Raw genomic sequence first — 25,794 nt, forward strand, 5'->3', positions numbered from 1 at the left:
AGGGTAGGTGTGAGGGTGTATTAGTGTGGGTAGTATAGGTGGGAGTAGGGTAGGTGAGAGGATGTATTAGTGTGGGTAGTATAGGTGGGAGTAAGGTAGGTGTGAGGGTGTATTAGTGTGGGTAGTATAGGTGGCAGTAGGGTAGGTGTGAGGGTGTAATAGTGTGGGTAGTATAGGTGGGAGTAGGGTAGGTGTGAGGGTGTATTAGTGTGGGTAGTACAGGTGGGAGTAGGGTAGGTGTGAGGATGTATTAGTGTGGGTAGTATAGGTGGGAGTAGGGTAAGTGTGAGGATGTATTAGTGTGGGTAGTACAGGTGGGAGTAGGGTAGGTGTGAGGGTGTATTAGTGTGGGTAGTATAGGTGGGAGTAGGGTAGGTGTGAGGGTGTATTAGTGTGGGTAGTACAGGTGGGAGTAGGGTAGGTGTGAGGATGTACTAATGTGGGTAGTATAGGTGGGAGTAGGGTAGGTGTGAGGATGTATTAATGTGGGTAGTATAGGTGGGAGTAGGGTAGGTGTGAGGGTGTATTAGTGTCGGTAGTACAAGTGGGAGTAGGGTAGGTGTGAGGATGTATTAATGTGGGTAGTATAGGTGGGAGTAGGGTAGGTGTGAGGATGTATTAATGTGGGTAGTATAGGTGGGAGTAGGGTAGGTGTGAGGATGTATTAATGTGGGTAGTATAGGTGGGAGTAGGGTAGGTGTGAGGGTGTATTAGTGTGGGTAGTATAGGTGGGAGTAGGGTAGGTGTGAGGGTGTATTAGTGTGGGTAGTACAGGTGGGAGTAGGGTAGGTGTGAGAGTGTATTAGTGTGGGTAGTCCAGGTGGGAGTAGGGTAGGTGTGAGGATGTATTAATGTGGGTAGTATAGGTGGGAGTAGGGTAGGTGTGAGGGTGTATTAGTGTGAGTAGTATACTGTAGGTGTGAGTAGGGTAAGCTCTAATAAAGAGATGGATTTCCAAGAGCATTTATACAGTATATATGAAGGCTAAAGGTGCGTATCCACTACACCAGAGTGGAACGACTGTACGATTACAACATTGTATCGTTCATCATCCTGTGCATTGGATAATGGACCTCATTCAGAGGCGGTCGTTAGTTGCAAGCGGTCGCTCTGAATCAGGGCGGCCACTTGCATCCTGAAAAGCCGCCTCCTTGTCGATCATTAAGCTGTGGGTTACCACCCACAGCTTAACGACCGACCAGGTTGATGGTCGCGATGGTGATCACCATCGCGACCATCGGGGCTTACGACGAGACCCTAAGGTTGGGTCTGGGCACTTGTAAGCCCCAGGGAGCTTTCTGCTCTGATGGAGCAGGAAGCTCCCCACTGACATCACTGATGATGTCAGTGCGGCCACCCACAAAACAGTAGGCGTTCGTAAAGGAAAGCTTCCGTTTTGGAAACCACCCCCCCGGCCCGCCTACCAAACGGGGGCAGCTGTCGATCAACATCGACAGCCGCCCCTTTGGTAGCGAGCGCCGGAGCGACAGAGTTTCTCTGTCGCTCCGGGGCTTGCGCACGCGCAGTGCAGCTGCTGCGTGTGCGCAGGCCAATCCATCGAGTCGGTTACAAGCGCAACAGCGCTCGTGACTGACTCTGAATGAGGTCCTATGTGCCCACACTGAACGATATGACGTTCAGTGCGGGCACCCTCCCTCATCCCCGAACATGCACAACCTGACGATTTTGTCAGATTGGCCGGCATGTTCAGGCGATGACAAATGCCGACAGCAACCAGCGGGAGCGCGCATCGCTGGTCGTTGCCGGCATAATTACTGCACGATTAATGAACGATAACGTTGTCGTAATCGTTCAATTGCTCATTTTTCTCATGTAGTGGATACTCACCATGAGAGAGTCTGATCTGGCATTGGTAATGGCATAGGAGAAGCCTTTGTGGTGAGAATGAGAGGTGGTTATCAGGAATGAATCACGGGCCTGACTCAGAGGGTGCACGCTCTGTCCATGCTGCACACAAGCGGCCAATGGACCTCATTCAGAGCCGGACGCTATTTGCGGTCGTTCGTTTAAAAACAAGGGGTGGCTATTCAAATGATCCGTACGCACATTGCAGTCTGTTCACACCTCTAAGTCTGAACGAACTAGCAAAACATACGCTCGTTTATTTGTTAAAAACGCCCCCTGGCCGCACGCATCCTACGTCATGTCCGCTATTTATTAGATTAATCGAGTACATCGACCAGCGTATGAACTGCTCGCTATTCTTGTGGTTGGTGTTTGCTACCACAAATTTGCGAGCAGTTCTGGCTCTAAAATAACCCAGTGACGTGGTCAATGACGCTGCTGTTTTAAATATACACACCCATAAAACGCCCGTTTTGACCTTTAAGCACGCCTGCGTTCGGATCTCCACTCCCCATTTTCAAGCACCTTCCCCTGTTACCACCCACATACGCCTCATTCTGTCACTCAAAATAGCAGGCACTCGCTATATAGCGTACAAACGATTTTCGGCCGCACTGACTGGTTCGCGCATGCGTACTAAAAAGCGTACGCATGCGCAGATGTGCAAACATCGCTCGGAACGAGCGTACTGCAGCTAACGAGCGGCTCTGAATGAGGGCCCATGTTTGCAGTCTGTCCGTGCGTCCCAATGGTTACTGCTGAAAGCCGCAAAACAAATGTAGCGCCTGATTCAGAGTTGTGCACTAATTCTGCCGCTGCTGCGTATGTGGACGCACCTACTGGGCGAAAATATGCAAATATCGCAGCCGCCGGGAGATGTGCTGAGACGCATCTGTGTACAAAGACGAGTGCAGATCTTTCTATGATCGGTCTCAGATAAGCCTATGGTCACACAGAATGACCGCCGGAACTGAGAAGCTGGTGCCATATTTACTGCGTACAGGATCGTAGACGCAGGTTGTGACATGCCCCCCCTAAAAGGTTGCGATATTCCTATGTTTTAAGCCTGAACTCCCCGTTACTTCCCCTGAACGCTCTCTGACTGTGAATCACATTGCGAATAAATAGTGGCTGCGAATGACTACGGTAATGTACTTTGGCACATGCGCAGTGCGGCTTGCAGTTTGACACGTGTGGTTTACCGATTTTCACTCAGCTCCATAAACATTGGCAGTGTTTAACTGTGAATCAGGCCCGCAGTCGCAGAGAAAGGCAATTTTCAGTTGGTGTTCCTGGGATGTAACAGGAGGTGTGGTTAGCCGGACGTGGGCGTGTCGCGGCCACCAACTGCCTCTTTTGCCACAGTTACACTGGCATCAGCAGCCATGTCTAGACGGTCAGTCTGCGCCTCAATAGTGCTGCTGCAATATACGATGGCGCAGCCGATGCGGCTGATTGAGCATCTTAAGGTGTGTACACACTAGAATGGCCCTCATTGAGAGGCGCTCGCAAGTAGCGAGCGTTCGTTCTGAATGAGGGCGGCCGATTCTATTTTTAAGTGCGGCCTCCTGGTCGCTAGCTAGCGATCGACCAGGTTGATGGTCGCGATGGTCAAGACCATCGCGACCATCGGGGCTTGCGACGAGACCCTAAGGTTGGGTCTCGGCAACCGCAATCCCCAGAGAGCTTCCTGCTCTGATCGAGCAGGAAGCTCCCCACTGACATCACTGCTGATGTCAGTGCGACCGCCCACAAAACGGCAGGCGTTCCTTAAAGAACGCCTCAGTTTGTGAAACCACCCCCCCCGCCCCGCCTACAAAATGGGCCGAGCTGTCAATCAACATCGACAGCCGGCCCTTTTGTCATGAGCTCCGAAGCAAGAGAATTTCTCGCTCCGGGGCTTGCGCACGCGCAGTGCGGCCGCTGCACGTGCGCAAGGCCTAAATATCGACCCGGTTGCGAGCGCTCAGCGACCGGGTCTGAATGAGGGCCAATATTTTGAACGTCGTCTGAACGATAACGATATCATTCACTATATCGTCCAGTTTGTATGCAAAAACAATGAACGATAATGACCAATGATACGCGCTCCCACAGGTCATTGGTCTTTGTCGTTCATCGCCCGAACATGCAGGCCAACCTGATGATATTGTCAGGTTTTTGCATGTTTCGGGGATGAGGGAGGGTGGCCGACACTAAGCGATATCATGCATGATATCGTTCAGTGTTTGTGCTCAATGTCGTTAGCGACATTGAGCACACACCTGCCAGGGAAACACTAGACGATATCGCTCATGCAGCGAATCGTTTAGTGTGTATGCACCATTAGTGCGCACAGCGGTAGATTAGCTCCACAGCCGGTGGTCTATGCACAAATCCCATTGGCTGTGGCATTAGCATAAAAACACAGTTGCGTTGCAGCAAAAGACGCAGTCACGGCTGAGATAGCGTGCGCCTCTGAATCAGGCACAAGGTGTCAGTCAGAGATAGAGCTAAGTGGACATGGGAGAGAGTCACGATGCCGGCAGATGAGATGCCGGACGTCAGTATAACGATGACGGAATCCCGACGCCGGGATCCGGAAGGGATCAAGATACCAATGTCGACATCCCGAAGGTAAGTATGCGGTTTACGGTTAGGGTCAGGTCGGGGATGGGGTGGTTAGGTTTAGGGACCTGTCGCGGTGGGTTGCGGTTAAGCACCGACAGAGGAGGTTAGGGTTAGGCTGCAGTGAGGGTGGGTTAGGGTTAGGCACTACTGGGGGGAGGCTAGGATTATGCACCACCTGGGGAGGGTTAGGTTTAGGCACCACCAGGGTTAGGTTTAGGCACGACCAGGGGGAGGTAAGGGTTAGGCACCACCGAGGAGGGGTTAGGGTGGAGAGGGGGAGTGTTGGGCTACTTACTGGCCCCTGACGAAATCTTCAACATCGGGATGCCGCTGTCGGTCATATGATTTACCGTCTGCCGGTAAATCATATGGTTTCCGTATGAACTTGGCATGTTGTTGTTGATGGCTCTGTAGATGCTGGTAAATATTTGTAATTGTTTGTAGAGTGTATGGGGAGCCAGGATAGAGATTGGCAGCAGTGGGTATGGGGAGCCAGTAATAGGATTGGCAGCAGTGGGTATGGGGAGCCAGTAATAGGATTGGCAGCAGTGGGTATGGGGAGCCAGTAATAGGATTAGCAGCAGTGGGTATGGGGAGCCAGTATAGAGATTGGCAGCAGTGGGTATGGAGAGCCAGTAATAGGATTGGCAGCAGTGGGTATGGGGAGCCAGTAATAGGATTAGTAGCAGTGGGTATGGGGAGCCAGTATAGAGATTGGCAGCAGTGGGTATGGTGAGCCAGTAATAGGATTGGCAGCAGTGGGTATGGGGAGCCAGTATAGAGATTGGCAGCAGTGGGTATGGGGAGCCAGTAATAGGATTAGCAGCAGTGGGTATGGGGAGCCAGTATGCCGGTAAATCATATGGTTTCCGTATGAACTTGGCATGTTGTTGTTGATGGCTCTGTAGATGCTGGTAAATATTTGTAATTGTTTGTAGAGTGTATGGGGGAGCCAGGATAGAGATTGGCAGCAGTGGGTATGGGGAGCCAGTAATAGGATTGGCAGCAGTGGGTATGGGGAGCCAGTAATAGGATTAGCAGCAGTGGGTATGGGGAGCCAGTATAGAGATTGGCAGCAGTCGGTATGGAGAGCCAGTAATAGGATTAGCAGCAGTGGGTATGGAGAGCCAGTAATAGGATTAGCAGCAGTGGGTATGGGGAGCCAGTATAGAGATTGGCAGCAGTGGGTATGGGGAGCCAGGATAGAAATTGGCAGCAGTGGGTATGGGGAGCCAGTAATAGGATTGGCAGCAGTGGGTATGGGGAGCCAGTAATAGGATTAGCAGCAGTGGGTATGGGGAGCCAGTATAGAGATTGGCAGCAGTGGGTATGGGGAGCCAGGATAGAGATTGGCAGCAGTGGGTATGGGGAGCCAGTAATAGGATTGGCAGCAGTGGGTATGGGGAGCCAGTAATAGGATTGGCAGCAGTGGGTATGGGGAGCCAGTAATAGGATTAGCAGTAGTGGGTATGGGGAGCCAGTATAGAGATTGGCAGCAGTGGGTATGGGGAGCCAGTAATAGGATTAGCAGCAGTGGGTATGGGGAGCCAGTATAGAGATTGGCAGCAGTGGGTATGGGGAGCCAGTAATAGGATTAGCAGCAGTGGGTATGGGGAGCCAGTATAGAGATTGACAGCAGTGGGTATGGTGAGCCAGTAATAGGATTGGCAGCAGTGGGTATGGGGAGCCAGTAATAGAATTAGCAGCAGTGGGTATGGGGAGCCAGTATAGAGATTGGCAGCAGTGGGTATGGTGAGCCAGTAATAGGATTGGCAGCAGTGGGTATGGGGAGCCATTATAGAGATTGGCAGCAGTGGGTATGGGGAGCCAGTAATAGGATTAGCAGCAGTGGGTATGGGGAGCCAGTATAGAGATTGGCAGCAGTGGGTATGGGGAGCCAGTATAGAGATTGGCAGCAGTGGGTATGGGGAGCCAGTATAGAGATTGGCAGCAGTGGGTATGGGGAGCCAGTAATAGGATTGACAGCAGTGGGTATGGGGAACCAGTGTAGGGTTTGGCAGCAGTGGGTATGGGGAGCCAGTAATAGGATTGGCAGCAGTGGGTATGAGGAGCCCGTAATAGGATTGGCAGCAGTGGGTATGGGGAGCCAGTGTAGGGATTGGCAGCAGTGGGTATGGGGAGCCAGTAATAGGATTGGCAGCAGTGGGTATGGGGAACCAGTAATAGGATTGGCAGCAGTGGGTATGGGGAACCAGTAATAGGATTAGCAGCAGTGGGTATGGGGATCCAGTAATAGGATTGGCAGCAGTGGGTATGGGGAGCCAGTAATAGGATTGGCAGCAGTGGGGGAGCCAGTAATAAGATTGGCAGTGGAGAGATAGGAAGATTAATGTTACTGCAGCATTTAGGATGGATGGAAGCGGGAATAGGCGGGTAAGGGGAATAGGAGAACATGGCAGAAATGTCGAGATAATGCATAAGAGTGTAGGTTGCATTTTAGGGCCTGATTCAGAATTTAACGCTATGCCGATGTTTTCACATCTGAGCGATAATCGGCAATCTGCACGTGCGTCTGAGTTGCGCTGCGCATGCGTCAAGGTGCATTACCGTAGTCGCTCACAGCAACTTTTTATTTGCAGTTCGATTAACAGTCAGAGATTGTTTGGGGGGGGGGGTGGCAGAAAGGAATGCAGGCGTGTGGCGACCGTTTCAGGGGCGTGTCACAGCCTGCGACGGCAATACCCATACCCAAGGAATATGGCTCTGACGTCTCAGTTCCCGCGCCCATTCTGCAGGACCATAGACCCACTCAGGACTGCAACTATCAGGTGATCGGGAACAGATGTTGCGACATGTTACGCAGGTGCCTGGGTTTGCAAAGCCACAGGTGGGCGTCTCTATACGTCTCCTGGCGGCTGAGACTTTTGCATATCTTTGCATACAACTCTGAATTAGTTAGGAAGGGTTTATTCTAGCAATATTTCAAAGATTAAGGCAACAGGACTGTGAGAGAGACCAGTTGTGAGGAACGACTCAGAGGTGACAGCTGAGTGTGATAGCAAGGTAGTAGACTTGGGAGACTGAGGATATTGTGGTGTTGTTGACTGTGTGGGGGACTTGGCGGGCAGTGGTGACTCTGGGATATGAGAACATGATAATCTCTGTACTGGAAAGATTGTGATTTAGACGCCATTGGCGGATCCTTGTGGAGGCAGCGGAGAGACAGTTTATCAGATGAGATAGTACAGAAGAGAAATCACAGGAGGAGAGGTAGATATGGGTATTGTCTATGTAAAAGTGGGACAATAAAGAGAAGAGAATAGATGGAGTGTGGGCATCAAAGGAAGACAAGGAGAGGGAGGGTATGGATATTTTGGACATTGAATTAGGTTAGTTTATTTGTATATTGCACACATATTGTGCAGTGCTTTAAAGAGAGAATATTTGGCCATTCACACAAGTGGAGCTTACAAAAAAAAACGCACACAGACATACACATAGACACAAACACACACACACACTTTTTGTTTAGAGCCAATTAACTTACAAGTATATATTTGGAGTGTGGGAGGAAACCAAAGCACCTGAAGGAAACCAACGCAAGCACAGGGAGAATATACAAACTCCACACAGATAGGGTGGAAATCGAACCCACAACCTCAGTGCTGTGAGGCAGTAATGCTCCCTAGGTTAGTTAGCATGACAGGCAGAGACTAGAATATGATAATAGTGTAATGTACCACTTACTGGAATAGCATTGGATTACCTCCCAGTAATCTTACAGTCCTCTGAAAGTCTATGCTCACAGACACTGGGGGAGACATTTTATTTAGAGTAATAGAACCCTGGAACATCTACGGAACTTACACTCTGTACAGGAAACTCCGGCAGAGCGACGGCCCCCTCCACGTGGGCAGTGTACCACGCCGTGATGGCGGCAATGCTGAATAGACATCTCTGTGCCTGAGCAACGCACACCACTGATTACCACATCCTCTGCCCCAGGCGTTCCTTGCCAGTACCAAGTCTCCTATAGTGGGAAAATAAACAATGTTAGGGGTATATTTACTAAAGGGTTAGGGGTATATTTACTAAAGGGGTTAGGGGTATATTTACTAAAGGGGTTAGGGGTATATTTACTAAAGGGGTTAGGGGTATATTTAATCGATTTTGAACAATCTTGAAATTGTCATTAGGTCTCGCCCCAGAACACAAAATGTGGCAAATCACATGTCCATGGAGAGGGGGCTGAGCATAATTGATGCGGTTCTAGTCATTTTAGCCCCGCCCCATCCATACGGACTGGCGATTCCCGGTAATACAGTATTTGCCCATCCTGCCCACTTCACTAGGTGTTGCCCGTAGCAAACAATCAGATTCTACTTCTCATTTATCTAGTACCTTCTTGAAGATAATAGCTAGAATCTGATTAGTTGCAATTGGCCACACTTGCCAACATTTATATTGTCCTCTCCGGGAGTTGCCCGGAGAGGAGATGACGGTGGGCGGCAATGGGGGCGGGGCCATACTATTTGTGTCATTAAGCCCCGGCCCCTCGCGGTAAAATGGGAGGAATCCAGCATATTTAAATAGTGGACGGGCCAAATGATGCAATACTCATAGAATCATTAGGCCCTGTCCCCTACTCACGGGAAAATGATCCCCATTCTGTCCACTTCATTAGACAGTGGGTGGGATGCGGGAAAAGTGCCTACTTTTCTGGGGGTGCGGGGGGTCCCGGGAAAGTAAGCATGTGTGCTTTTGGCAACATCTCCACTTCTATAAATCTTTAGTAATTCTACCCCTTACATTTTACATTTTGCAGCCAAATGCAGAAAGAGTCGAATATTTTCTGAAACAGATTTGAACAGTTTGCTCATCTCTCAAACATAGCGCACATTGGCCCTGATTCAGACCCGTTTGCTAGATGCGGCCGCTCGCTCCCAGCGTATGCAAATTCAGCTAAGTTACGTCAAGGCAGGTGCTAGCACGGCAAGGTATAAGCACGCCCACTATGTCTTGGTGAGCGATCACTTTGTGTTTTCAGACGCCCACTAGTGAATGTCATCTCCAGGAAGTATATACAACCATCAGTAAATCGGGAACCATCGGATCAGACTGCAGCGCTTGTGGTTGGCTGTACCCTACCGCAAGCACTGCGAGCAGTTCTGTGTAAAAATCAACCATGTGACATGTACTATGAGGCTGCCTGTTAATTATGCACGACTCTGAAACGGCGTTGAAGCACCTGAGTCCGCAACTCCACCCCCCGTTACTACTGCCCTGCCCCTGTTACCACCCACAAACGGCCTCTCCTGTCACTCATTCCACTGGGCTGTCTTTGTTGGGCGAGCGAGCGCTACCCGATCGCTCAAACTAGTTTGCGCACTGCGATGCATACACATGCGCAAATGCATAACATCAGCCTCGTATGAGCGAGCGGCCGCTTGCGAACGGGTCTGAATCAGGCGCATTGTCCTGGCCACAGTTCAAGGAGCGGCATAAAAAGAAACCGCCGTTGCCATGGCAGCAGCAGGAACTGTAACTCATGAACAATTACAGGTAAGGGATTTTATTTTACTATAATCGTTCTATAATGTACAGTACGTAGATGGACAGTTTATAATATATCTGGCAACAATATATTATTATTATTATTATTATTATAGAAATAGTGAAAACTTGCATCATCAATACAAAAACAACCATAAAATAACAGCCATTTAAAATCAGTGAAGTGAAGTTGACATTCTAAGGTGACCGGTCTCGTTTCCCTGCTGTTCGTGCACATTACAGCTGTAGTTGTACTAAGCCACGCAGCCCCTCCTTACCTGTAACGCGTGGTTGGCAAAGCCCAGGCCTAATTGCCGACACACAACCATGGCTTCATTTATACTCCAGAGTTCTCCGCACACGGCCCCCCACTTCTTTACACCTTTAATTACAATCTGGACCTCCACTTTACCCTCCTCATCTGACCTTCCTCCCACCATGCGTATCTGGAATAAGAAAGAACACACTTGATGCAGTCATTTTCATCTAATCAGTGGGATTGTTCATTATGTAAAGGTTAACGCAGACTGATTAACAATTTCTGGGTAAGGACATCTAGCATATGAATGATAGCTGAGAACAGCTTTATTACGGCAAAATTATATTTATATCAACAGGATCATTATTTTCTCGCAAAAGGAAAAAATGTTTTAAGTAGACACTGATAAACACTGTAGTCTGGGGGTGGTTCAGTTCTGCAGGACGTGCCAAGCCAACCAGCATTACCACGGTGCTCGGCTACGCTCACATCCCCTATATACAGTACCTGCAATATCGCTAGTGTTCCTGCGCACCTCTATGGGAGCTAGCAACAATGCTGGTCATTACTGAATGCGCCATTCCATCTAATTGAATTACCCTCAAAGGCTCATGTCTTGCTCATGACTAGGTGAGGCAGATTCTGCTGAGTACATGGCCTTCACCCAGGTTGGGAAAGTTGGAAGGAGTGTGCTCCTGCGCTGCCTACCTTCAGCAATTTCCTGGTAGGAGAGAGATGGTGGTCACTAGGAGGGGTCTGACTTCTGATGACTCCCCAGCGCCCATGAGGACTGGTCGGCAAGGCCGTTAAGAGATGTCCCGGGCCAGGGGGCATTGCCTAATAGCGGTATGCATGGCCACTCCCCCGTAAAAACAAAAAAAATAAAACCTAGTTGCTGCGGCACTGCGCGATGGGGGTGCTGTGAGCCGGCACAAATCCGGGCGGGGGGGGGGGCGCAATCAGTGTGATCTCTCCCTCCCACAGGCAGTCTCCCACACGCAGCGTGTGCTGGGCTGCTGACAGTTAAGAGGAAAGGCTGCGTCGGACCCGGACTCTAAGAAGCTCGCCCCTGGGTAATTAGTACCCGCCTCCCCCCCTCTCGGCACCCCTGCAGGTCGGACCAGGAGACCCTCACCATCAAAGAGCCCTACATTACCCTGCTGTATGTCCGCAAGTACACTATACCACCAACATTGTACACTGGACCACCAGTGGTACTATCCGAAAGTGTCAGAACCGCAATCATGCCCGGCACACTATAACACCCAGCAATACCCTGAGCTCCAGGCTGCCACCAACAGTGTATTACACCTACCGCTGTTACACCTGTGTAATTCCCTGTGTCACCTGCTACAGTAGCTGTTGTTCTACCTGATATAAAATAAAGCTAAGAACTGGTTAAGCTGTTCCAGGGCGATGTAGTGAATATACCTACAACCGGCATCCCAGCTGATGAAATCCCTGCGGCAGAATGCCACTAACCGGCCAGAAGACCGGCGCCGGAATACAGACAGTAGGTGACATGCCGACGCCGGAATCCCGACAGCAGGGATGCCGAATGTAAATACAGCGGGCTGGTTAGGACTGGGAGGGTTAGGTATAGCCATCACGGGTAGAGTTAGGGTTAGGCTAGGGAGGGGAGGTTAGGGTTAGGCTAGGGAGGGGAGGTTAGGGTTAGGTAACCCCTGGGGTGGGTTAGGGTTAGGCACCACTGGGTGGGTTAGGTTTAGGCACGAAGGGGGAAGTCAGCGTTAGGCTAGGGGGTGGGTGGGGTTAGGATTAGGTACCCCGAAGGTGGGTTAGGCACCACTGGGGGGGGTTAGGTTTAGGCACTAAGGGGGGAGGGTTAGGTTTAGGCACCAAGGGGGCAGGGTTAGGTATAGGGGCTAACGAGGAGGGATAGGATGGGGTGGGTGGAGGGTTAGTGTTAGGATGTAGGAACAGAGGGTTAGGGGTAGATGGGGAAGGGTTACTATACTTACCTGACCCTTGTCGGGATCCTGAGCTTCGGGTTGACGCTGTCGGTATATTGACAGCAGGCATCCCGACGGCCGGGATTTCTAACCCATTCCGTACCACGTGTGGCCTAACTGCCACCAGCACTAACTACTGCGTTATACATCTAAACACATCAGTCACACATTGGTCAGTTATATTATACTCTGATGTATCAATTTATCGGGAGAACTACTGCTCCCAGTAAATTCTGCCTGCGCATCATTGTCACCGTTTACACAATCACCCGTCGTCACCACCATCTCTGCTAATAGTAAATAGGCTCTGAGAGGAACTTAGGGGGAATTGAATCCAGACATCGAAAGAGGACAAATGGAGACGTTGCCCATAGCAACCAATCAGATACTACAGCAGCTGTCATTTCTTTCTCCACTAATGCGACAAAACTACAACGTATGAGTACCCTGTACACTGGCAGTGCGCGCAGCTGCTGTTTCCTACTAGGACGCTAACCTTAGTAAAAAGGCAGAAGACTGAGGGACTTGTGCTCAATCTGCAACTTTGTACCAATTCCAATGCAACAAAAATACTAATCCTAAGTGCCCAGGACACTATAAGCCACTTTGTATGCGGTTAGGATGTAAATAAGACACGAAATGCAGAAATAAGTCCGATAGTCCATGAATCACTAACCATGGCGGATATAAGTCGTGCCATGGGTCTCATGCCATATGGCACAAAGAGGATGGGGATATGAGGACACCTCTGTATGCTGTCATAGTGGGTCACCCTCTCCAAACAGATCTCTGATAGTTCCAACAACTTGGACTCTGACTGGGCCATAAATAAGGTGCCTGTGACTGCTCCGCACACTCTCATCTCTCCTGTGGTCGAGGCATATGACAGCTATAAGTGAGACAAGGATCTGTAATACTGTAGCTCGATAATCATGCCTTAACCCTGCAGCAATCCAACTCTGTAACAGAAAACACATTAACGTCTCTGCAGGCCTCAGTATGAGTCCAGAGCAGAATATACTGAAGAATTTAGAAACTACTTGGATTAACAAGTAAACAGACATTGCAGAGATGTATCAGCTGGTCTTAAGCATCTCAACGATCTCTCTAAAATTCTGGCTGTTCTTAGGGCCTGATTCATTAGTGATCGCCACTGCAATTACGCACGCAATCAGCCGCGTGTTACGTTATCAGCACGCGTATGCATTGCAGTGCGGTTGCGCGAACCAGCCACTGCGCTCGCGATTGCAGAGACTACGTAGACCTATGGCAGAGTGATTGACAGGAAGTGCCATTTGTGGGATGTGACGGGAGGAGGTCGGCGAAACGCACGCGTGCCAGGGCGTTTGAATGCCATTGCAAGGGCGTGCATAAATTATCCACTGCGATGCCTTGCGCATCCTGATGCCTCATAGCATGCGATGAAGTTAGCAATTCCTGAGTAAGGTCAGGGCTAGTGCAAGTGTGTGTGAGGCTTCGCAGTCTTGCTAAACATTACGGATGTGTGTAAGGTAAAGTGGGCATAATTTTGTTTTGCTGCGACGGCATAGCGATCGCAATGGATTAGCATACTATTGCAGTGAGACTGAGTGCGTAATATCGCTATTGCAATCACAGTTGACATCGGAAGTGAATCAGGCCCTTAGTCTCTGCACTATTGGTCCTCACTACAAGCTTCATCTCCTCCATGCCGCTCACACAGAGAACCCTGGCAGGAGGTATAGTAAGCTCAGCTATCATGTAAAGAAGTCATCTGACTCAGTAACAGTGAGAACTTATTTGCCCTCCTGACCTGATATCTGAACAGCACTTGGCTCACTTTCATCCATCTATCATGTTGTTAATTGTAACTGACAACCATAAAAAGTAGGGTGTCCAGTTAGCTACTTGTATACAGCATAAGATTCATATGAAACCTCACTATAGATCTTGGGTTGGTCCATAAAACGTTACTTCTGTTGTTATTCCTGATTTGCTTAAGCACAGAGGTCACCGGATCAATCCCTTCTCCTCTTACTGTAGTCAGTGTTGACTGTAGTTCCAATGACACTTTCCCATGTACCCCATGGCTGGACTAGGCATGGGGTCTTTCCCTCTTTAGTTAGACCCCGTTTCTATACAAGTTATACCTTAAATCAGAGTTTCCCAAACTCCGCCATTACAGTTCAGATTTTAAGGGTATTCATGCTTAAGCACAGGTGACTTAATTAGTACCTCAGTCATTTTGATTTAACCTTCTGGACTCAAGCAGGGATATCCTTAAAACCTGGACTGTAATGGCGGATATTGGGAAACTCTGCCTTAAAAGTTTATAGATACTTATTACAGTTGAGCTTTGTCCTGACTGCTGGATTGGTCCTGTTGGTTCGACCACAGGTTATGGCTAACCGTAAAAGAGTCTGCTTTGGCAAATTTGTCTCTTACATCCCCCACGTGGCTCCCAGCTGGTGAGGCCTGAGACATTTCAGAGTCTCATTATATCTGTTCATCTATATAGGGACCCACAGATTCCTTATCTGGTTCAGTGTTGTCCCCAGAAAACTTAGCCAGCCGGGTGGCATCAAGGAGTAGCCGGGTGGGGGCCTTTGCAATAATAAAATGTTGAAATCCTGACCTTATATTGATTTAGACTCGAGATTAACATTTTCTATATTAATTCTTCCCGTCTTCTTAGAGGCCCAGTAGTCTGCAGCTTTTTCATAGTCAAAGTCTGTAGGATCTGGTCCCCCCGGTGAGATCAGCATCAGATTATTTAGAGCGCTCTGCTTCATGCCATTCCTTACACAGGTTTTTAATTCATTTTAGAGTAGAAACGCCTGTCACATCCAGCTGTGCTTGCTTACAGGTATAGTCAGACCAAGAGCAGCTAGTTTTGCTAAATTTGGAAAATACACTTTCAGCTCAGTTGCTATTTGAAAATGTGATTTTTGTAGGACTCTAATTCAAATCATTTTGATGCAACTGCCCAGTCTAGTTTACAATATTCATAGTTTTAGATCGCAGCACTTCTATTTTAAAAATAATTATCAAAAAGAATCTCACAAGCCTAATTTTTGTCTCTGTATTGAAATCTCTCCTGAAAAACAGGATATGACTGCCATGTCTGGGAATCTTGCTTCTAGGTGGTTAATAACTGTGTCTATGGGCTCTATTTACTACAATCCGCATATTGAATGCGGATTGTAGTGTGATATTACCGAGTGAATTCGCATTGCGAATTCAGGCAATATCACAGGGATTTACTATAAATCCCTTGCAGGGACAGAGCTTGTGATAAAGCTCTGTCCCTGCGGATCCCATCCGCACTATAGTCGCGGTATTTTCGGAAAAAATACCACGACTAAGAGCCCGCGCATGCGCCGATCCACCGTCGCTGCTACCCCCCACCAACGCTAAGCTCCGCCCCCCGCAATTGCGGATCCCCGCGACCACCCCCCTCCCTTCACTACACTTACCTGCATCCTCCTGGCCTCCGGTGATCTTCTCCGGGCTTCCCTTCCCGATCAGGTGATCTCTCATACTGCACTGGGACCCGATCACCTGATGACCGGGCCGCAGTGCACTATGGGAGACCAGCTGACCGGAGAGGAGCCATCACCGGAGGCCCGATCACCAGTCCCTGAATTCAGGTAAGTAAAAAAAAAATGTGTAAATTTTTTTTTTCTTTTTTTTACAGCAATCAGCTTGCGGTCTGTTTAGACCACATAGCTGATTACTGGTACCGGCTCCCACCTCTGCTCTCCCCGTTAGAGCAGAGTGGGAGCCCGGTAACCGGGGGAGACCCTGGATAATGCCACCTCCAGGTGGCGCTATTATCACAGGGCTTCCCCCTGTATATTTTTACAATTTATTTTTAGTAACTCTGGTCGGATCACATTTCCCATTACAGTTATGGGAAATGCAATCTGCTTTACTAAAAATAAGTGATACTAGGGGTTGGAGTAGAATTTTACTAATTCTACTCCAATTGCCCTGTAATAACTACAGGTGAAACTAAAATAATGTGAAAAGGGTGTGAAAACACCCTTTTTCACTTTATTTTAGTAAAAATAATGTTAATAAATAGAGCCCTATGTATTTGCCATAGACATTTGCCTTAAAAGCAGTAGCGTTAGCATCAGAACAATTGATTCAAAGGTCTGACCATTCACCAGCAAGATGTAGATGGAGATTTTTGAAATGAGTAGCAGATGTGTGTTTTAATTCCATAATGCATAGTTTTGCAGCTTCTAACGCCGGGTACACACTTGAGCGACCCAGCAGTCCATGGGCCGTCCGAGCTGCCGATTTGGTAAGCTAAAGCTATACACACTTACCAATCGGCCGCTCGATATGTCTGTTCAGACATCACAACTGGGTGGGGCATTTAAATGTATCCACTCACTTGTGATATCGGTTCCATATCCATTTTTTAAGAGCTAACCAGATACTGCCCACTGACCATATACAGCCCCACTTGCTGGCTAAACAGAAGGCCCAGCAACAAACAACATGCTGGCCAGGCACAGATGGCAGCGCTGCCCAGATAATGCCCACTTGCTTGCTGGACTGATGGCCAGCCCACATACTGCCCCACTTGCTAGCAACACAGAAGACCCAGTAACAAACACACAGCCGCTGAAGAGCAGGGAGTGGACGCTGGCAGTCCACTCTCTTCACTGTTCACTGGCAACGTGGGAACAACCAAGGCCATTCCATTTTTTAAATCAGCTCCAGCATGACAGCACCTGGCACTATGAAGCAGCCAGTGATGTGGCCAAAAGTTCATGCTGAGCTGGTATTTCTGTATGAAACGTCAGTGCAGCGTGACTTTCGACTGTATCACAGTGCCGGACGGCATGGAAATTTTGCCGGGCAAAACCGTACGAGAAATAAAGCCTGGGAAGACTACTGCTGTCTTCAACTCCACTACAATTCAGCTCATTAACCCTATCCCTTCCTAATCAGAGCTGTAACTAAAAGTTCTAGTGCCTGGGGCAAGAAGCAAGTGTGATGCCCCCACCAGCCTCTAAAGGTGCCCATACACGGTACGATTTTTTACCCGATATGGACAGTTTCGATAGGTTGTACAGACCAATCTTATGAAAATAGGTGTTTTTTTTGTGTTCTGCGACCCCGATGCGCGTCCCCGCCGTTCTCTAGATGGATCACAGATCAGATGGTTTTGCAGAGAGATCTACGATCTTTTGAGTACGATGTGATACACTTCTATGCATCTTATCCTATGATCGTAACGATCAGTCGTACACCATTTCACCACATCTTATGAAAAATTTCAAGGTAAGAATTTCAAGGGAAATCGTACAACTCATCTTACCAACTTTGAATCGCACCGTGTATGGGGGCCATAACATCAATAGAAATTATGAACTCATAGTCAACAAATTCTATATGCTATAAAGTCTTTTGAAAAGATAACTTTATTCAGGTGAGTCAACGTACATTACCAGATGGGAAGAGAAACGGGGTATATCTAAATCTAAGGAGAAGTGGGACAAGTGTTTTATACTTACATACGTACATAGGGGCTGATTCTTAGGTGTAAATTTACTAAAGTGAGAGTTTTTAGAAATGGAGATTATGCCCATAGCAACCAATCAGATTCTACTTCATATTTAATTAGCACATTCTAGAAGATAATAGCTAGAATCTGATTGGTTGCTATGGGCAACATCTCTATTTCTAAAAACTCTCACTTTACCCCTTAGTTGGAGCAAAGCAAAAAAAAAGTAGTAACTTTACACCTTGGTAAAACCACACTGCACCTATAGGTGGGGCGGATGTTATATGAGCTGAGGAGATTTAGATTTTGGAAGGGCGTGTCCTAGCTCAAATCTACTGTAAACTGCAGGGTAAAAATAAAGCTGCCCAGCATTTGTGGCCTACATGCAAAAGCAGTCAGTATTTACCCTACATGGAAATAAGTAAACGTATTTGCACCCTTTGCAATGCAACATGGTTTGCTCCAGGTGCACAGTTGCTTTTTATTATTTGCTTTGCTCCCAACTCAAAATCCATCCCATAAGCATACTTGCCGACAATCAGCTCCAGCCTTCCGGGAGGGAGCTGATTGTCGGCTAATAGCAGGGGGCGGGGCCGGCCATTGGGGGCGGAGCCGGGGTGGGGGCGGCCATTTGGTGGCACACTGGGGGCGGGGATGCACGATCGCGTCATCGTGACTCCGCCCCTCTTCACAATGCTGTTATTTTCAGCATTGTGAAGCAGGGGGCGGGGCCACGATGACGCGATTGTGCGCGAATCGCGTCACCGGGCCCCCCGCTGCGGGGGTTTCCGTTTTTTTCAGGGGGGATGTGGGGAGGGTCGCAAGCTTCCGGGAGGCTTGCCTGCCTTTCCGGGGGGCCGGGAGCGGCACCCGAAAATCGGGAGGCTCCCGGACAAATCGGGAGGGTAGGCAAGCCTGCCCCATAAGTTCCATAACATGTAAAGCTATAGACAACAACTTTCATATGGTGACATGGTGGTACCCCTGTCTGGCGTCTCTCCTGTGTTGAATAGATGCTGCGGTAGAGAAGAAATAAACTGGCTCTTATCTGGTGGGAGTGTCTGAAAATCAAGGGTTGGGTCTTCATTGTATATTTCAAAGTGTTTGGGCAGAATATACTCAACACTACCCCCAAATCCCCCTTTTATCCATTATACTAGGCTTAGTATCAGTTGTAAACAGACGTTTTCCATCATTGATTGGTAGCCGCAAGATCAATAATTCCTCATCATTGGCGGTTGCTGGCTGCTCCCTCATTGCGTGAATGGTCAAGAAGATATTAGCTATTATAAGAATGGTATAGCATGTGGCACAAACTTATGATAGAACACAAAACTTTACTTTGATCTGCTGGTGACGGACAGTGTTCATGGAATCAGAGACTTTATTAATGATAATTGTAAACTTTGTGTTTTACTGGTGGTAATTTGTATTAGCTCCTCTGTTATGTACCATGTGTACAATCGTATACAGAGTTACTGTAATTCATAGTATATTCTACCACATTTATATCATGTCCGTCTCTCACCTGGCTGCTATAATCCATTTGGGGAATGTTACATCTCACAGCAGCATCTTCCTCGTGCTGGCACCCTGCTATACTCGCCTCTTTGAACTTGCATTCAGTGACGGACCTTTCCCGACCTGTGCAGAGAACCTCATTCATGTGTATAGGACCTAAGCCTGGATCAGACAAAAACAGCACTTGGTGAAAAAAAGATCATTCGCACAGAATGCCATGTGTATTGGGTAGAGGCAACTGAGGCAGCTAATGGGAAAGGGGCTTTAGAGACACAGATATAGCATTGCATGCACAATTACCTACCTGCCGCTGGCAAGGCGTGCCTAGCACACCATTCTGTATTCCCCTCCAACTATGGCTGGACTGCTTCACCTGACTACATGAATTACCGAATCAGGGACAACTGTGAGGTATAACAGGCAACTATATTTATATATAGAGATTATATATATATATATATATATATATATATATATATATATATATATATATATATTAGGTGTGTGCACCGGCCACTTTTCGTGTTTTGTGTTTTGGTTTTGGATCTGGATCTTTCTTCGTGTTTTGGATCTGGATTGGTTTTGCCAAAACCACCCTTCCGTGTTTTGGGTTCTGGGTTTTGTGTTTTGGATCTGTATTTTTTTGAAAAAAAGCATATAAACAGCTTAAATCACAGAATTTGTGGGTTTTTCTGCTCCTATGCAATTATTAACCTCAATAACCTTAATTTCCACTCATTTCCAGTCTATTCTGAACACCTCACACCTCACAATATTGTTTTTATGGCCAAAAGATTGCACCAAGGTAGCTGGATGACTATGCTAAGCGACACGAGTGGGCGGCACAAACACGTGGCCCATCTAGGAGTGACACTGCAGTGGCAGACAGGATGGCAGTTTGAAAAACTAGGTCCCAAACAGTACATAATGCAAAGAAAAAAAAGAGGTGCAAGATGGAATTGTCCTTGGGCCCTCCCACCCACCCTTATGTTGTATAAATAGGACATGCACACTTTAGCAAACCAATAATTTCAGCGCCAGGGTCTGCCACATGACTGGGGCTGAAATGATTGGTTCGTTTGGGCCCCCACAAAACAAGCTGGCAATTAATGTGTCCCTGCACAAACTGGCTCTACGGAGGCAAGATGTCGTCCTCATCCTCCTCATCCACCGATTCCTTGGATAAAACAGGAAAAAGGGATTTAGGTGTCCCTGGACTGCTTACGGTCTTAGCCAAAGTTTCTGAACTTGACAGTAACTTTTTATGAACGCGCTGCAGGTGCCGTATAAGGGAGGATGTTCCTAGGTGGTCAACGTCCCTACCCCTACTTATTTCACCTTTACATATGGTACATATGGCAAGACAGTTGTTGTCCGGATTTGGATAGAAATATTGCCAGACCAAAGAGGTGGAATGTTTGGTCTTCTGCCCAGGCATGACCGTGATGAGCTTTTTCATCCCACGGACAACAACTGTCTCCCCCGGAGCCTGATTTAAACAAACCACATCACCATCAGAATCCTCCTCGCCAACTTCCTCCTCAGTGCCAGCAACACCAGTATCCTCATCCTGTTGTACTTCAACAGTGACAACTTCAATTTGCATATCAGCAAGTGGACTGTGGGTGCTCCTTTCAGTACTTGCAGGGGGCGTGCAAATGGTGGAAAGAGCCACCTCTTCCCGTCCAGTGCTGGGAAGGTCAGGCATCGCACCGCCACCACACTTGGACTCTCCTTGGGGATTTGTGATATCTTCTTAGAACGCACAGTTCTTCGCTGTGCTTTTGCCAGCTTAACTCGTTTGATTTTTTTAGTGGGAGGAGGGCTTCCATCGTCATGTGAAGCTGAACCACTAGTCATGAACATAGGGAAAGACCTTAGCCGTTCCTTGCCACTCAGTGTCGTAAATGGCATATTGGCAAGTTTACGTTTCTCTTCAGATGATTTAAATGTTTTTTTCAAGGTCATTTTCCTGAACTTTGTCATTTGGGATTGTATGTGCCCTCTACTATGACATTGGGCATCGGCCTTGGCAGACGACGTTGATGGCATGTTATCGTCTATGTCATGACTAGTGGCAGCAGCTTCAGCACTAGGAGGAAGTGGTTCTTGATCTTTCCCTATTTTATTTTTATCGGAGAAAGTTTGGTCCTCCATTTATGTTATATTGATATATACGTGCGGCTAAGGCGCACACAAACACAGAAAATATTTTTTTATTTTTGCTGGAGAGTAGTGCACTTTGTGGGTTACACCACCCTTTAAGAAATGAGCCAGCCGGCCCTTTACTTATGGGACACAGGCGCACGCTTGGCACTACTTTGTTGATGCACGTGCGGCTACTGCGCACACAATTCACAAACACAGAATATATTTTTTTATTTGGTTTGGACTGGAGTGTACTTTGGGGGTTACAGCACCCTTTAACGGTCAAGCCAGCCGGCCCTTTACTTATGACACAGGCGCACGCTTGGCACTACTTTGTTGATGCACGTGCGGCTACTGCGCACACAATTCACAAACACAGAATATATTTTTTTATTTGGTTTGGACTGGAGTGTACTTTGGGGGTTACAGCACCCTTTAACGGTCAAGCCAGCCGGCCCTTTACTTATGACACAGGCGCACGCTTGGCACTACTTTGTTGATGCACGTGCGGCTACTGCGCACACAATTCACAAACACAGAAAAAATATTATTTTTTTAGCACTTGGGGAGAGCACCCCTGATGGACAGAGCACCCCCTGGACAACACTACAGCACCCCTTTAGGAATGGGACACTGCACAGGACTTTGGAGTGGACACAGCCCCTATGGAGAACTGACTGCACAACACAGTCCAGCCAGCCCCTATGGACTTTGAAGTAGGGGTGTGCACCGGCCACTTTTCGTGTTTTGTGTTTTGGATCTGGATCTTTCTTCGTGTTTTGGATCTGGATTGGTTTTGCCAAAACCACCCTTCCGTGTTTTGGGTTCTGGGTTTTGTGTTTTGGATCTGTATTTTTATTTAAAAAAGCATAAAAACAGCTAAAATCACAGAATTTGTGGGTTTTTCTGCTCGTATGCAATTATTAACCTCAATAACCTTAATTTCCACTCATTTCCAGTCTATTCTGAACACCTCACACCTCACAATATTGTTTTTATGGCCAAAAGATTGCACCAAGGTAGCTGGATGACTATGCTAAGCGACACGAGTGGGCGGCACAAACACGTGGCCCATCTAGGAGTGACACTGCAGTGGCAGACAGGATGGCAGTTTGAAAAACTAGGCCCCAAACAGTACATACTGCAAAGAAAAAAAAGAGGTGCAAGATGGAATTGTCCTTGGGCCCTCCCACCCACCCTTATGTTGTATAAATAGGACATGCACACTTTAACAAAACAAACATTTCAGCGCCAGGGTCTGCCACACGACTGTGGCTGAAATGATTGGTTCGTTTGGGCCCCCACAAAACAAGCTGGCAATTAATGTGTCCCTGCACAAACTGGTTCTACGGAGGCAAGATGTCGTCCTCATCCTCCTCATCCACCGATTCCTTGGATAAAACAGGAAAAAGAGATTTAGGTGACCCTGGACTGCTTACGGTCTGAGCCAAAGTTTCTGAACTTGACAGTAACTTTTTATGAACGCGCTGCAGGTGCCGTATAAGGGAGGATGTTCCTAGGTGGTTAACGTCCCTACCCCTACTTATTTCACCTTTACATATGGTACATATGGCAAGACAGTTGTTGTCCGGATTTGGATAGAAATATTGCCAGACCAAAGAGGTGGAATGTTTGGTCTTCTGCCCAGGCATGACCGTGATGGGCTTTTTCATCCCACGGACAACAACTGTCTCCCCCGGAGCCTGATTTAAACAAACCACATCACCATCAGAATCCTCCTCGCCAACTTCCTCCTCAGTGCCAGCTACACCAGTATCCTCATCCTGTTGTACTTCAACAGTGACATCTTCAATTTGCATATCAGCAAGTGGACTGTGGGTGCTCCTTTCAGCACTTGCAGGGGGCGTGCAAATGGTGGAAAGAGCCACCTCTTCCTGTCCAGTGCTGGGAAGGTCAGGCATCGCAACCGCCACCACACTTGGACTCTCCTTGGGGATTTGTGATATCTTCTTAGAACGCACACAGTTCTTCGCAGTGCTTTTGCCAGCTTAACTCATTTGATTTTTTTAGCGGGAGGAGGGCTTCCATCGTCATGTGAAGCTGAACCACTAGTCATGAACATAGGGAAAGACCTTAGCCGTTCTTTGCCACTCCATGTCGTAAATGGCTTATTGGCAAGTTTACGTTTCTCTTCTGATGATTTAAATGTTTTTTTCATGGTCATTTTCCTGAACTTTGTCATTTGGGATTGTATGTGCCCTCTACTATGACATTGGGCATCGGCCTTGGCAGACGACGTTGATGGCATGTTATCGTCTATGTCATGACTAGTGGCAGCAGCTTCAGCACTAGGAGGAAGTGGTTCTTGATCTTTCCCTATTTTATTTTTATCGGAGAAAGTTTGGTCCTCCATTTATGTTATATTGATATATACGTGCGGCTAAGGCGCACACAAACACAGAAAATAATTTTTTATTTTTGTTGGAGACGTGCACTTTGTGGGTTACACCACCCTTTAAGAAATGAGCCAGCCGGCCCTTTACTTATGGGACACAGGCGCATGCTTGGCACTACTTTGTTGATGCACGTGCGGCTACTGCGCACACAATTCACAAACACAGAAAATATTTTTTTATTTGGTTTGGAGTGTACTTTGGGGGTTACAGCACCCTTTAATGGTCAAGCCAGCCGGCCCTTTACTTATGACACAGGCGCACGCTTGGCACTACTTTGTTGATGCACGTGCGGATATTGCGCACACAATTCACAAACACAGAAAATATTTTTTTATTTGGTTTGGAGTGTACTTTGGGGTTTACAGCACCCTTTAACGGTCAAGCCAGCCGGCCCTTTACTTATGACACAGGCGCACACTTGGCACTACTTTGTTGATGCACGTGCGGCTACTGCGCACACAATTCACAAACACAGAATATATTTTTTTATTTGGTTTGGACTGGAGTGTACTTTGGGGGTTACAGCACCCTTTAACTGTCAAGCCAGGCGGCCCTTTACTTATGACACAGGCGCACGCTTGGCACTACTTTGTTGATGCACGTGCGGCTACTGCGCACACAATTCACAAACACAGAAAATATTTTTTTATTTGGTTTGGAGTGTACTTTGGGGGTTACAGCACCCTTTAACGGTCAAGCCAGCCGGCCCTTTACTTATGACACAGGCGCACGCTTGGCACTACTTTGTTGATGCACGTGCGGCTACTGCGCACACAATTCACAAACACAGAAAAAATATTTTTTTTAGCACTTGGGGGGAGCACCCCTGACGAACAGAGCACCCCCTGGACAACACTACAGCACCCCTTTAGGACTGGGACACTGCACAGGACTTTGGAGTGGACACAGCCCCTATGGACAACTGACTGCACAACACAGTCCAGCCAGCCCCTATGGACTTTGAAGTAGTGGACACAGCCCCTATAACAACAGCAGCACAGCACAACACAGCCAGCCCCTATGGACTTTGAAGTAGTGGACACAGCCCCTATGGACAACAGCAGCACAGCGCAGCACAGCACAGCACAACACTACTCTGCACTACACTACACTACACAGCCCAGCCAGCCCTAACTCCCACCCTCCCTCTTCACTGTCCACAGCCGAGTGAGAAAATGGCGCCGAGGAAGGTACCTTATATAAGATCCAAAACCCGCGAGACCCAGAAGGCGGGATGATGACGTTTTGCCTCGATTTCAGATCCGAGTCAGGCGGGAAAAGTCGAGCCTGACTGGGATCTGCCTCGGATCGGGGGGCTCGGATTTCAGAAATCCGAACCCGCTCACCCCTAATATATATATATATATATATATATATATACATATATACATATATACACATACTGCTGACCAACTCACTATAGCCCATAATTTTGTCACCACTCCCTCATTGAACATTGACTACGACAGGACGCCCACTCGGTACCAACTTAGTGGAGGTGGAAGTGAAATGCATACGGGTCTGCAGTCGCTTACACTGGTTTCCACAATATGGACACACATAATGCATGCTCTACACTCATACGTTCAATCTGATTCAGGGCCAGATGTACTAAGCTCTGAAAAGTAATAGATTGTCCAGTGATAAGGTGCCAGCCAATCAGCTCCCAACTGTCATTTTTCAAACACAGCCTGTGACATGACAGTTAGGAGCTGAGTGGCTGGTGGGCTATCACTCTCCAGCCTATCACTTTTCAGAGCTTAGTACATCTCCCCCACAGTCACTATTTGTGTCTTATTCCCTCTCAGGCAGCGATTGTGAGAAAACAATAACTAATCGCTGGGAAAATGGCGTTGACACCATTTTCCCGTAGATATGCAGATCATACTGCATACTGGACTTTCTGGCTGCCCCCTCTGGGAGGGGGTGTGTGCGGCAGAGGTGGGTGGTGTGAAGGGTGTTGCAGCATGATCAAGTCCTCAT

At 47.9% G+C, this 25,794-nt stretch overlaps 1 protein-coding gene across 1 annotated transcript in view; it reads right to left on the reverse strand.

Annotated features, from left to right (window-relative positions):
* Window positions 1-25,794, reverse strand: part of LOXL4 (lysyl oxidase like 4) — a 112,682-nt gene that overhangs the window by 33,318 nt on the left and 53,570 nt on the right. The window contains exons 9-11 of the mRNA XM_088482755.1: window positions 19,254-19,408; window positions 10,269-10,436; window positions 8,305-8,467 (exon numbers count right to left, since the gene is read on the reverse strand). Coding sequence (XP_088338881.1) covers window positions 8,305-8,467; window positions 10,269-10,436; window positions 19,254-19,408 — 486 coding nt within the window. The remainder of the gene's footprint in view (window positions 1-8,304; window positions 8,468-10,268; window positions 10,437-19,253; window positions 19,409-25,794) is intronic.

The sequence above is a fragment of the Taudactylus pleione genome, unplaced genomic scaffold (genome assembly GCF_031769625.1).
Source record: "Taudactylus pleione unplaced genomic scaffold, aTauple2 ptg000292l, whole genome shotgun sequence".
NCBI lineage: Eukaryota > Metazoa > Chordata > Amphibia > Anura > Myobatrachidae > Taudactylus > Taudactylus pleione.